The sequence below is a fragment of the Bombina bombina genome, chromosome 3 (assembly GCF_027579735.1).
Source record: "Bombina bombina isolate aBomBom1 chromosome 3, aBomBom1.pri, whole genome shotgun sequence".
In the NCBI taxonomy this organism is placed as follows: domain Eukaryota; kingdom Metazoa; phylum Chordata; class Amphibia; order Anura; family Bombinatoridae; genus Bombina; species Bombina bombina.
In genome coordinates this window covers 111,742,617-111,755,588 of record NC_069501.1, presented here as the reverse complement: position 1 = coordinate 111,755,588, position 12,972 = coordinate 111,742,617, and the positions used below count along the sequence as shown (strand labels likewise).

The following is a 12,972-nucleotide window of genomic DNA, read 5'->3' as shown; positions in this document are numbered from 1 at the left end:
GGTGAAGCCTAGTCTACAGTCATTCTATTTCACAGATTCATGTTTGTATGTTGTTAGAATGTTTGCTAGATAAACTGCTAATTTGGGGCAATAAATGTGTTCACATTATTTCACAGTACTGTACTGCTGTGTGCAAGATTATCTGAAAATGAGTATTTAAGTGTTCAGAATCAAGGTAGGGCTTCTTTTTATTTGGGTTAGAACTGGGGATACCAGAGAGGTGACTGTTCACAGGGTAACCTGTGAACTTTCACTGCTCTATATGGAAACTTGTTGCAGGGTCAAATCCTTGTAGCTGCCATCATGCCACGGTCACTTCCTGCTCTCACAACACTGCAGCCAGAGGCATAGGTAGGTAATTATTAAGGAGTTTTTACAATTGTGATACATTTTGCAGCTTGAGTTCTGTTAACGTTTCTCTCATTCTCAACATTAAAAATATATCTTTTTTTTTAACCGGCACTGTTATTAATCAGTAGAACCAATTTGTTACTTTTTTTAACAGTTTTCAAAGTTTTTATTGTCTTTCTTAAAGCATTATCAGTAGAAAAAAAATACATAGTTTTTATTAATTTATTCAGCCTTACAATAATGATATTAAAAAAAGAGTATATTTATTTTGTGTCATACATATATATATATATCAATAGTTCTAACATTCAGGGAGTTAGCGGTATATATTTGTTTCTTGTAGTTAAGTACATAAATGAAATCTTCAGTTGCTAAATTTAAACCACAATCTAAATGCATGTTTCCTTCTGTTTTGTCTCCTTTTCTTCCTTCATTTTTTCAAAAGGATCAGTTTCTCAAAGCCGCTCCAGTAACTGGAGGAAAAGGAGCCGCTCTCATGCGTAAAATGGGATGGAAAGAAGGAGATGGTCTTGGCAGATTTAAAGAGGGAAACGTTAATCCAATTCTTGTTGATTTTAAGACTGACCGGAAAGGTGAGACCTGTATAGCGGCTGCTGGTTTCTTTTTCTATTTTCTTTTTTTTTTCTTTCTTTTTTTATATATGTTTTCTTTTTATTTAATTATTTTTTGTTACTGGTAAATCAATTAAAGGGACACTGAACCCAAAAAAAATATTTCACGATTCAGATAGAGCATGACATTTTAATCAACTTTCTAATTTACTCCTGTTATCAAATTTTCTTCGTTCTCTTGCTATCTTTATTTTAAAAGCAGGAATGTTAATTTTAGCTGCCAGACCATTTTAGGTTCAGCACCATGGATAGCGCTTGCTTATTGAAGGCTTACATTTACCCACCAATAAGCAAGCATAACCCAGGTTCTCAATAAAAAATGGGCCGGCTCCTATGCATCACATTCCTGCTTTTTAAATAAAGATAGCAAGAGAACAAAGAAAAATTTATAATAGGAGTAAATTAGAAAGTTGCTTAAAATCGCCTGCTCTATCTGAATCATGAAAGAAAAAAATTGTTTAGTTTCCCTTTAAACATTTGAGAGCAAAGTAATATTATTATAAGGTAGGGTGGATTTTATTTAAATAGAAATAATAAAAAAATTACATAACCAACCATACTTTCTACATATTCCAACCAGATGACATTAAACAAACATATCCTTTTCACCGTAGATACAATGTAATTTCCTCCACTTAAATCATCTTGTAACATCCATACCATATTTCAACGTAGTTGAGCTATACAAATAAAACTCAAGGCTGCCAATTCAATAATGTACTGCTGGTTAATCTTCTAAATGTCACTAGTCATACAGTCATCCTATTCTGGATATAAGATTATATAGATTGTGCTAGATAAGAATGTCTTGTGACAGACACAAGGTATCTTTCTTCTCCTAAGATATGGAGAGTCCACAACGTCATTCAATTACTAGTGGGAATATCACTTCTGGCCAGCAGGAGGAGGCAAAGAACACCACAGCAAAGGCTAAGTATCACTCCCCTACCCATAATCCCCAGTCATTCTCTTTGCCTCTGTTAATGGAGCAGGTGAAGTTTGATGTCTGAATAAATGAATTCCTTTTCCCTGCAAGCAAGGATTTTGCTTGGGTTTAGCTTAGTCCACATCAATCTCTGCAGTAGAGTAGTGGTGCCTTTTAAGCAGTTGTGAGGTTGTGCTTACTTTGTTTCCTAACATATTGCTGCCCTAGGTATAGAAAGCCGGAGTTAGGTTACTCTGTTCTTTCTTTTTTCTACAAGTCTCTGTAAGGAGTATATGTTCTTTCACGCCTTGTGAGCTGTCTTCCTGCTGGACAGTTAGATTGCAGGTTAAGTGATTTTTGTCTTCTAGGTATGGAGACTTGCACTTTACAGGATTCTGCCGCTTTATTTTATTGGGATACGTTTAAACCTTTATTAAGGATTTTCTATTTGCATGATGCAGGCACTTATTTTGTGACCGAGACTAAGGAGGTTGATCTCTTTGTACATGTGGGGGAGGATTCCTTTTCACATATATGTATGGGGCTCATTTGGTGTTTTTGTGAGGCTGAGTATTTTTTAAAATATATCATTGTCTTTTTATTTTCTTTATGTTGCTTCTGTAGGTTAGTGTGCACAGTTGCTGTTGCTTTAAATCACTAGAGGATTTATCAGCTGTTTTTCATTTGGCTGAGAAACGTGCGCTTTTGATTTTGGCGCAGTTTCTTTTTAGCTGATCATGTGACCCGCTGCGCTTCTGTTCTCAGTGTATGAGCGGAGCGGTGGTGTGTGTTTCAGCCGCTCTAGGAAGAGGGTGCTCACAATCTGCTGGCTTTCAGTGTTTCTTGTTATTGCATTTTTCTGAGGGGTCATGTAGGGCACCTCAGCATGTACTAAGGTGTAGAGGTTCTTAGATCTGTTATTTTGCTGTCTGCATTTAACGTATTTTTGCTCTGAGAGTTAGACTACTTAAAGTGACAGTAGTCTTACTGTAAAGGTTTTTTTGGGGGGGAACTTTTATTGAAGCTATTATGGACATGGAAAAAGTTTCTTGCGACAAATGTTTATTATGTCTGGAGACAAAATTTGTTTTGCCTATGCAATTCTATACTGCTTGTTTAGCTTAAACTTTGCAATGTAAAGATAAATTGTTGCACTCTGAGCCTAGTAAAGTCTCTCAGGATGAGACTGTTCAGGCAATGCCACAGCTTTCACCTCAAACGTCCCAAACCTCTCTGGTATCACATGCAGTGCCCTACAGTTCCTCTCAGCCTCCTGGTGGAGTATATTTGCCTGCTGATTTTGCTGCACAGATATCTTCTGCTGTGTCTTTGGCATTATCTGCTTTTCCTGTTTTAGGAAAACGCAAGAGGAAAACATCATTTATCAGAGAGTAAGGTGTCTGTTTCAGCTGCTGCTATGCAGGTTGACCTCATAACCCTGGGGAGGACGTTACCTCGGTAGCTTCTAAAGAGTGAAAACTCAGATTCTGACAGTGTAAATCCTTTGTCTGAGGTTGAAGAAGTTTGAACACCTTTGTGGTGTATTATTAAAGGAGGTATTGGCTATTCTAGACAACTCAAACTCTCCTGTCGTGGTTAATCCTAAGAAATCTAGTAAACTTAATAAATTCTTTGATGTTCCTTCCTCAGTGGGGGTGTTTCCTGTTCCAGACTGTGTGACAGAGATTATTTCACAGGAATGGGAGAAGCCAGGGATACCTTTCCCCCGTCTTCTGTCTTTAAAAAGATGTATGCTGTTGCTCCATTAAAAATTCATGGTGCATGGTGCCTAAAGTAGAAGGGGCTATTTCTACTCTGGCTAAGAGAACTACGATCCCTATAGAGAATAGTTGCTCTTTTAAGAATCCAATGGACAAGAAGCTGGAGACTTATTTGAAGATGTATGTTCATCAAGGTCTTCAATGGCAATCTGCAGTTTGTATTGCTACAGTAACAAGTGCAGTATCTTATTGGTGTGATGCTTTGTCTGAATTTATTTTAGAAGAGACTCCGTTGGAGGAAATTCAAGATAGGATTAATGTTCTTAAACTAGCTAATTCCTTTATTTATGATGCTAACATGCAAATTATTCGATTGGGGGCCAAGATGTCTGGCAAGTCTAAGCTTCTGGTGCTTCCTTACAAGGGTTCAACCTTTTTTTTGTCCTGGCCTGGCAGAAAGAATATCTGATATTTCAGGTGGAAAAGGATCTTTTCTCCAACATAGGTGTGTCCGGTCCACGGCGTCATCCTTACTTGTGGGATATTCTCTTCCCCAACAGGAAATGGCAAAGAGCCCAGCAAAGCTGGTCACATGATCCCTCCTAGGCTCCGCCTACCCCAGTCATTCTCTTTGCCGTTGTACAGGCAACATCTCCACGGAGATGGCTTAGAGTTTTTTAGTGTTTAACTGTAGTTTTTCATTATTCAATCAAGAGTTTGTTATTTTCAAATAGTGCTGGTACGTACTATTTACTCAGAAACAGAAAAGAGATGAAGAATTCTGTTTGTATGAGGAAAATGATTTTAGCAACCGTAACTAAAATCCATGGCTGTTCCACACAGGACTGTTGAGAGCATTAACTTCAGTTGGGGGAACAGTTTGCAGTCCTTTGCTGCTTGAGGTATGACACATTCTAACAAGACGATGTAATGCTGGAAGCTGTCATTTTCCCTATGGGATCCGGTAAGCCATGTTTATTACGATTGTAAATAAGGGCTTCACAAGGGCTTATTTAGACTGTAGACATTTTTTGGGCTAAATCGATTGATATTAACACTTATTTAGCCTTGAGGAATCATTTATTCTGGGTATTTTGATATAATAATATCGGCAGGCACTGTTTTAGACACCTTATTCTTTAGGGGCTTTCCCAAAGCATAGGCAGAGTCTCATTTTCGCGCCGGTGTTGCGCACTTGTTTTTGAGAGGCATGGCATGCAGTCGCATGTGAGAGGAGCTCTGATACTTATAAAAGACTTCTGAAGGCATCATTTGGTATCGTATTCCCCTTGGGTTTGGTTGGGTCTCAGCAAAGCAGATACCAGGGACTGTAAAGGGGTTAAAGCTTAAAACGGCTCCGGTTCCGTTATTTTAAGGGTTAAAGCTTCCAAAATTGGTGTGCAATTTTTTCAAGGCTTTAAGACACTGTGGTGAAAGTTTGGTGAATTTTGAACAATTCCTTCATGTTTTTTCGCAATTGCAGTAATAAAGTGTGTTCAGTTTAAGATTTAAAGTGACAGTAACGGTTTTATTTCAAAACGTTTTTTGTACTTTCTTATCAAGTTTATGCCTGTTTAACATGTCTGAACTACCAGATAGACTGTGTTCTGAATGTGGGGAAGCCAGAATTCCCATTCATTTAAATAAATGTGATTTATGTGATAATGACAATGATGCCCAAGATGATTCCTCAAGTGAGGGGAGTAAGCATGGTACTGCATCATTCCCTCCTTCGTCTACACGAGTCTTGCCCACTCAGGAGGCCCCTAGTACATCTAGCGCGCCAATACTCCTTACTATGCAACAATTAACGGCTGTAATGGATAATTCTGTCAAAAACATTTTAGCCAAAATGAACCCTTGCCAGCGTAAGCGTGGATGCTCTGTTTTAGTTACTGAAGAGCATGACGACGCTGATATTAATATCTCTGAAGGGCCCCTAACCCAATCTGAGGGGGCTAGGGAGGTTTTGTCTGAGGGAGAAATTACTGATTTAGGGAACATTTCTCAGCAGGCTGAATCTGATGTGATTACTTTTAAATTTAAATTGGAACATCTCCGCATTTTGCTTAAGGAGGTATTATCCACTCTGGATGATTGTGAAAATTTGGTCATCCCAGAGAAACTATGTAAAATGGACAAGTTCCTAGAGGTGCCGGGGCTCCCAGAAGCTTTTCCTATACCCAAGCGGGTGGCGGACATTGTTAATAAAGAATGGGAAAGGCCCGGTATTCCTTTCGTCCCTCCCCCCATATTTAAAAAATTGTTTCCTATGGTCGACCCCAGAAAGGACTTATGGCAGTCAGTCCCCAAGGTCGAGGGAGCGGTTTCTACTTTAAACAAACGCACCACTATTCCCATAGAGGATAGTTGTGCTTTCAAAGATCCTATGGATAAAAAATTAGAAGGTTTGCTTAAAAAGATGTTTGTTCAGCAGGGTTACCTTCTACAACCCATTTCATGCATTGTCCCTGTCACTACAGCCGCATATTTCTGGTTTGATGAACTGATTAAGGTGCTCGATAGTGACTCTCCTCCTTATGAGGAGATTATGGACAGAGTCAATGCTCTCAAATTGGCTAATTCTTTCACTCTAGACGCCTCTTTGCAATTGGCTAAGTTAGCGGCTAAGAATTCTGGGTTTGCTATTGTGGCGCGCAGAGCGCTTTGGTTGAAATCTTGGTCGGCTGATGCGTCTTCCAAGAACAAGCTACTAAACATTCCTTTCAAGGGGAAAACGCTGTTTGGTCCTGACTTGAAAGAGATTATCTCTGATATCACTGGGGGCAAGGGCCATGCCCTTCCTCAGGATCGGCCTTTCAAGGCAAAAAATAGACCTAATTTTCGTCCCTTTCGTAAAAACGGACCAGCCCAAGGTGCTGCGTCCTCTAAGCAAGAGGGTAATACTTCTCAGGCCAAGCCAGCTTGGAGACCAATGCAAGGCTGGAACAAGGGAAAGCAGGCAAAGAAACCTGCCACTGCTACCAAGACAGCATGAAATATCGGCCCCCGATCCGGGACCGGATCTGGTGGGGGGCAGACTCTCTCTCTTCGCTCAGGCTTGGGCAAGAGATGTTCTGGATCCTTGGGCGCTAGAAATAGTCTCCCAGGGTTATCTTCTGGAATTCAAGGGACCTCCCCCAAGGGGAAGGTTCCACAGGTCTCAGTTGTCTTCAGACCACATAAAAAGACAGGCGTTCTTACATTGTGTAGAAGACCTGTTAAAAATGGGAGTGATTCATCCTGTTCCATTGAGAGAACAAGGGATGGGGTTCTACTCCAATCTGTTCATAGTTCCCAAAAAAGAGGGAACATTCAGACCAATCCTAGATCTCAAGATCTTAAACAAATTTCTCAAGGTCCCATCTTTCAAGATGGAAACCATTCGAACTATCCTTCCTTCCATCCAGGAAGGTCAATTCATGACCACGGTGGATTTAAAGGATGCGTATCTACATATTCCTATCCACAAGGAACATCATCGGTTCCTAAGGTTTGCATTCCTGGACAAACATTACCAGTTCGTGGCGCTTCCTTTCGGATTAGCCACTGCTCCAAGGATTTTCACAAAGGTACTAGGGTCCCTTCTAGCTGTGCTAAGACCAAGGGGCATTGCAGTAGTACCTTACCTGGACGACATTCTGATTCAAGCGTCGTCCCTCCCTCGAGCAAAGGCTCACACGGACATCGTCCTGGCCTTTCTCAGATCGCACGGCTGGAAAGTGAACGTGGAAAAGAGTTCTCTATCCCCGTCAACAAGGGTTCCCTTCTTGGGAACAATTATAGACTCCTCAGAAATGAGGATTTTTCTAACAGAGGCCAGAAAGACAAAGCTTCTGGACTCTTGTCGAATACTTCATTCCGTTCCTCTTCCTTCCGTAGCTCAGTGCATGGAAGTGATCGGGTTGATGGTAGCGGCAATGGACATAGTTCCTTTTGCGCGCATTCATCTAAGACCATTACAACTGTGCATGCTCAGTCAGTGGAATGGGGACTATACAGACTTGTCTCCAAAGATACAAGTAAATCAGAGGACCAGAGACTCACTCCGTTGGTGGCTGTCCCTGGACAACCTGTCACGAGGGATGACATTCCACAGACCAGAGTGGGTCATTGTCACGACCGACGCCAGTCTGATGGGCTGGGGCGCGGTCTGGGGATCCCTGAAAGCTCAGGGTCTTTGGTCTCGGGAAGAATCTCTTCTACCGATAAATATTCTGGAACTGAGAGCGATATTCAATGCTCTCAAGGCTTGGCCTCAGCTAGCGAGGACCAAGTTCATACGGTTTCAATCAGACAACATGACGACTGTTGCGTACATCAACCATCAGGGGGGAACAAGGAGTTCCCTAGCGATGGAAGAAGTGACCAAGATTATTCTATGGGCGGAGTCTCACTCCTGCCACCTGTCTGCTATCCACATCCCGGGAGTGGAAAATTGGGAAGCGGATTTTCTGAGTCGTCAGACATTGCATCCGGGGGAGTGGGAACTCCATCCGGAAATCTTTGCCCAAGTCACTCAACTTTGGGGCATTCCAGACATGGATCTGATGGCCTCTCGTCAGAACTTCAAAGTTCCTTGCTACGGGTCCAGATCCAGGGATCCCAAGGCGGCTCTAGTGGATGCACTAGTAGCACCTTGGACCTTCAAACTAGCTTATGTGTTCCCGCCGTTTCCTCTCATCCCCAGGCTGGTAGCCAGGATCAATCAGGAGAGGGCGTCGGTGATCTTGATAGCTCCTGCGTGGCCACGCAGGACTTGGTATGCAGATCTGGTGAATATGTCATCGGCTCCACCTTGGAAGCTACCTTTGAGACGAGACCTTCTTGTTCAGGGTCCGTTCGAACATCCGAATCTGGTTTCACTCCAGCTGACTGCTTGGAGATTGAACGCTTGATTTTATCGAAGCGAGGTTTCTCAGATTCTGTTATCGATACTCTTGTTCAGGCCAGAAAGCCTGTAACTAGAAAGATTTACCACAAAATTTGGAAAAAATATATCTGTTGGTGTGAATCTAAAGGATTCCCTTGGGACAAGGTTAAGATTCCTAGGATTCTATCCTTCCTTCAAGAAGGATTGGAAAAAGGATTATCGGCAAGTTCCCTGAAGGGACAGATTTCTGCCTTGTCGGTGTTACTTCACAAAAAACTGGCAGCTGTGCCAGATGTTCAAGCCTTTGTTCAGGCTCTGGTTAGAATCAAGCCTGTTTACAAACCTTTGACTCCTCCTTGGAGTCTCAATTTAGTTCTTTCAGTTCTTCAGGGGGTTCCGTTTGAACCCTTACATTCCGTTGATATTAAGTTATTATCTTGGAAAGTTTTGTTTTTAGTTGCAATTTCTTCTGCTAGAAGAGTTTCAGAATTATCTGCTCTGCAGTGTTCTCCTCCTTATCTGGTGTTCCATGCAGATAAGGTGGTTTTACGTACTAAACCTGGTTTTCTTCCGAAAGTTGTTTCTAACAAAAACATTAACCAGGAGATTATCGTACCTTCTCTGTGTCCGAAACCAGTTTCAAAGAAGGAACGCTTGTTGCACAATTTGGATGTTGTTCGCGCTCTAAAATTCTATTTAGATGCTACAAAGGATTTTAGACAAACATCTTCCCTGTTTGTTGTTTATTCAGGTAAAAGGAGAGGTCAAAAAGCAACTTCTACCTCTCTCTCTTTTTGGATTAAAAGCATCATCAGATTGGCTTACGAGACTGCCGGACGGCAGCCTCCCGAAAGAATCACGGCTCATTCCACTAGGGCTGTGGCTTCCACATGGGCCTTCAAGAACGAGGCTTCTGTTGATCAGATATGTAGGGCAGCGACTTGGTCTTCACTGCACACTTTTACCAAATTTTACAAGTTTGATACTTTTGCTTCTTCTGAGGCTATTTTTGGGAGAAAGGTTTTGCAAGCCGTGGTGCCTTCCATTTAGGTGACCTGATTTGCTCCCTCCCTTCATCCGTGTCCTAAAGCTTTGGTATTGGTTCCCACAAGTAAGGATGACGCCGTGGACCGGACACACCTATGTTGGAGAAAACAGAATTTATGTTTACCTGATAAATTTCTTTCTCCAACGGTGTGTCCGGTCCACGGCCCGCCCTGGTTTTTAAATCAGGTCTGATAATTTATTTTCTTTAACTACAGTCACCACGGTACCATGTGGTTTCTCCTATGCTATTATTCCTCCTTAACGTCGGTCGAATGACTGGGGTAGGCGGAGCCTAGGAGGGATCATGTGACCAGCTTTGCTGGGCTCTTTGCCATTTCCTGTTGGGGAAGAGAATATCCCACAAGTAAGGATGACGCCGTGGACCGGACACACCGTTGGAGAAAGAAATTTATCAGGTAAACATAAATTCTGTTTTCTACCGCAAGATAAGAAAATCAGACTTAAAGGACGTCAAAGTAATTTTCATTCCTTTCGAAGCTTCAAGGGTAAAAAGTCTTTCTCTTCTGCTTCCAAGCAGGAGCCATTCAAGTCTTGCAACAAGGAGAAGCAATTTAAAAAAAACACAGCTGACTCTAAGTCAGCATGAAGGGTCGGCCCCCGGTCCAGGATCGGATCAAGTGGGGGGCAGACTTTCCCATTTTGGTCAGGCGTGGTTACGAGATGTCCCAGATCCTTGGGTTGTGGCATAGTATTTCAGGGTTACAAGATATAATTCAAATCCCTTCCTCCCAGGGGCAGATTTCACCTCTCAAGATTATCTGTAGATCAGGTAAAAAGAGAGGCATTCTTGAACTACGTTCAGGATCTTTTCTCTCTGGGAGTGATTGTTCCAGTTCCAGTAAAGGAACAGGGTCCAGGATTCTATTCAAATCTGTTTGTGGTTCCCAAAAAAGAGAAAACTTTTCGTCCCATTTTAGACATAAAGTGTCTCAACAAGTTTCTCAGAATGCCGTCTTTCAAAATAGAGACCTTTCGGGCCATTCTTCCTTTGGTCCAAGAGGGTCAGTTCATGACGACCATAGTCCTGAAGGATGCGTATCTTCATGTTCCCATCCACAGGGATCATCGCAAATTCCTGAGATTCGCCTTTCCAGAAAAAAAAATTGTTTGTGGCTCTTCTGTTTGGCCTTGCCACAGCTCCCAGAATTTTCACAAAGGTTTTGGGGGCTTTCTTGACAGTGATCAGGTCCTGAGGAATTGCGGTGGCCCCCTACCTGGACGACATATTGGTTCAGGCACCATCTTTTCAACAAGCAAACTCTCATACAGAGATATTTTTGTCTTTTCTACGTTCCCACGGTTGGAACGTGAATCTGGGAAAGAGTTCCCTTGTTCCAGCTACAAGGGTGGTTTTCTAAGGGACCATAATAGATTCCCTATCTATAAGAATTTTTCTGACGGAGGTCAGAAAATCCCAAATTCTCTCCTCTTGCCTCTCTAGTCTACTGTTCGGCCAACAGTAGCTCAAAGTATGGAAGTAATTGGTCCGATGGTTGCTTCCATGGACATCATTATCTTTGCTCGGTTACATTTGAGAGCTCTGCAGTTATGCATGCTCAGACAATGGAACGGAAACCATTTGGATCTGTCTCTGAGGATAGATTTAGACCAGTCGGCAAGAGACTCGATTCCGTGGTGGTTTTCTCAGGAGTATCTGTCTCAGGGCACATGCTTCCGGAGACCTTTCTGGGTGATTGTGACCACAGGCGCCAGCCTTCTAGGCTGGGGAGCAGTCTGGGACTTGTTAAAGGCGCAGGAACTAAGGACTCGGGAGGAGTCTGCTTTCTCCATAAACATCTTGGAGTGGAGAGTGATTTTCAATGCTCTGATGGCTTGGCCTCAATTGTCATTAGCCCAGTTTATCAGGTTTCAATCGGACAACATCACCTCAGTGGCTTACATCAACCAACAGGATGGAACCCGGAATTCCTTAGCCATGAAGGAGGTGACTCAGATTTTTCAGTGGGTGGAAGCCCACAATTGTTGTCTATCTGCCATCCACATTCCAGGAGAGGACAACTGGGAAGCGGATTTCCTGAGCAGACAGACATTTCCTCCTGGGGTGTGGGCTCTCCATCCGGAGGTGTTCTCCAGATTAACCCTCAAGTGGGTGTACCGGAGTTGGATCTGATGGCGTCTCGGCAGAACGCCAAGCTTCCAAGGTACGATTCAAAGTCAAGAGATCCACAGGCAACTCTGATAGATGCTCTGATGGTTCCTTGGGATTTCGGTCTACCTTATCTGTTTCTTCCGTTTGCACTCCTTCCACGAGTCATTGCTTGTATCAAACAGAAGAAAGCATCTGTATTTCTTATAGCGCCTGCATGGCCTTGCAGGATCTGGTATGAAGACCTAGTGAAGATGTCTTCTCTGCCTCTAAGGAGGTTGCCTCTGAGGAGGGACCTTCTAACTCAGGGTCCATTCCTCTATCCAAATCTCATTTCTCTGAAGTTGAATGCTTGGAGATTGAACGCTTAGTTTTGTCTAAACGTGGTTTTTCTGAGTCGGTCATTGAGACCATGATCCAGGCCCGTAAGCCTGTTACTCAAAAAATTTACCATAAAGTATGGCATAAATACCTTTAATGGTGTGACTCTAAGGGCTACTCTTGGAGTAGGGTCAGGATTCCTAGAATTTAGTTTTTTCTCCAGGAAGGTCTGGAGAAGGGGTTGTCAGTCAGTACTCTGAAAGGTCAGATTTCTGCTTGGTCTATTTTGTTACATAAGCGTCTGGCGGTTGTGCCAGATGTTCAATCCTTTTGTCAGGCCTTGGTTAGAATTAGGCCTGTGCTTAAATCTGTTACTCCTCCTTGGAGTCTTAACCTTGTTCTTAAAGTTTTGCAGCAGGCTCTGTGTGAGCCTATGCATTCCATAGATATTAAGTTATCTTGGAAGGTTTTGTTTCTTGTTGCTATCTCTTCTGCTCAGAGAGTTTCAGAACTTTCGGCTTTGCAGTGTGATTCGCCTTACCTCATCTTTCATGCGGATAATGTGGTCCTGCGTACTAGGTTGGGATTTCTCTCTAAAGTGGTTTAGGTTAGAAATATTAATCAGGAAATTTTTGTTCCTTCTCTGTCCTAATCCTCCCTCTTGGATGTTGTGCGTGCTCTAAAATTCTATTTACAGACTAAGGATTTTCGCCAGTCTTCTGCTCTTTTTCTTTGTTTTTCAGGAAAGCGTAAGGGTCAGAAGGCTACTGCTACTTCTCTTTCTTTTTGGTTGAGAAGTATGATTGGTTTTGCTTATGAGACTGCTGGACAGCAGCCTCCTGAGAGAATTACAGCTCATTCCATGAGGGCTGTCTTGTCTTCTTGTGCTTTCAAAAATGAAGCTTCTGTGGAACAGATTTGCAAGGCTGCAACTTGGTCCTCTCTGCACATTTTTTCCAAATGTTATAAATTTG

The 12,972-nt window shown here is 42.4% G+C and overlaps 1 protein-coding gene across 1 annotated transcript in view; it reads left to right on the top strand.

Moving 5' to 3' along the window:
* Positions 1 to 12,972, top strand: part of SON (SON DNA and RNA binding protein) — a gene marked incomplete in the record, with an annotated part of 747,918 nt that overhangs the window by 691,453 nt on the left and 43,493 nt on the right. Inside the window, 1 exon segment of the mRNA XM_053705170.1 lies at positions 797 to 944. Coding sequence (XP_053561145.1) covers positions 797 to 944 — 148 coding nt within the window.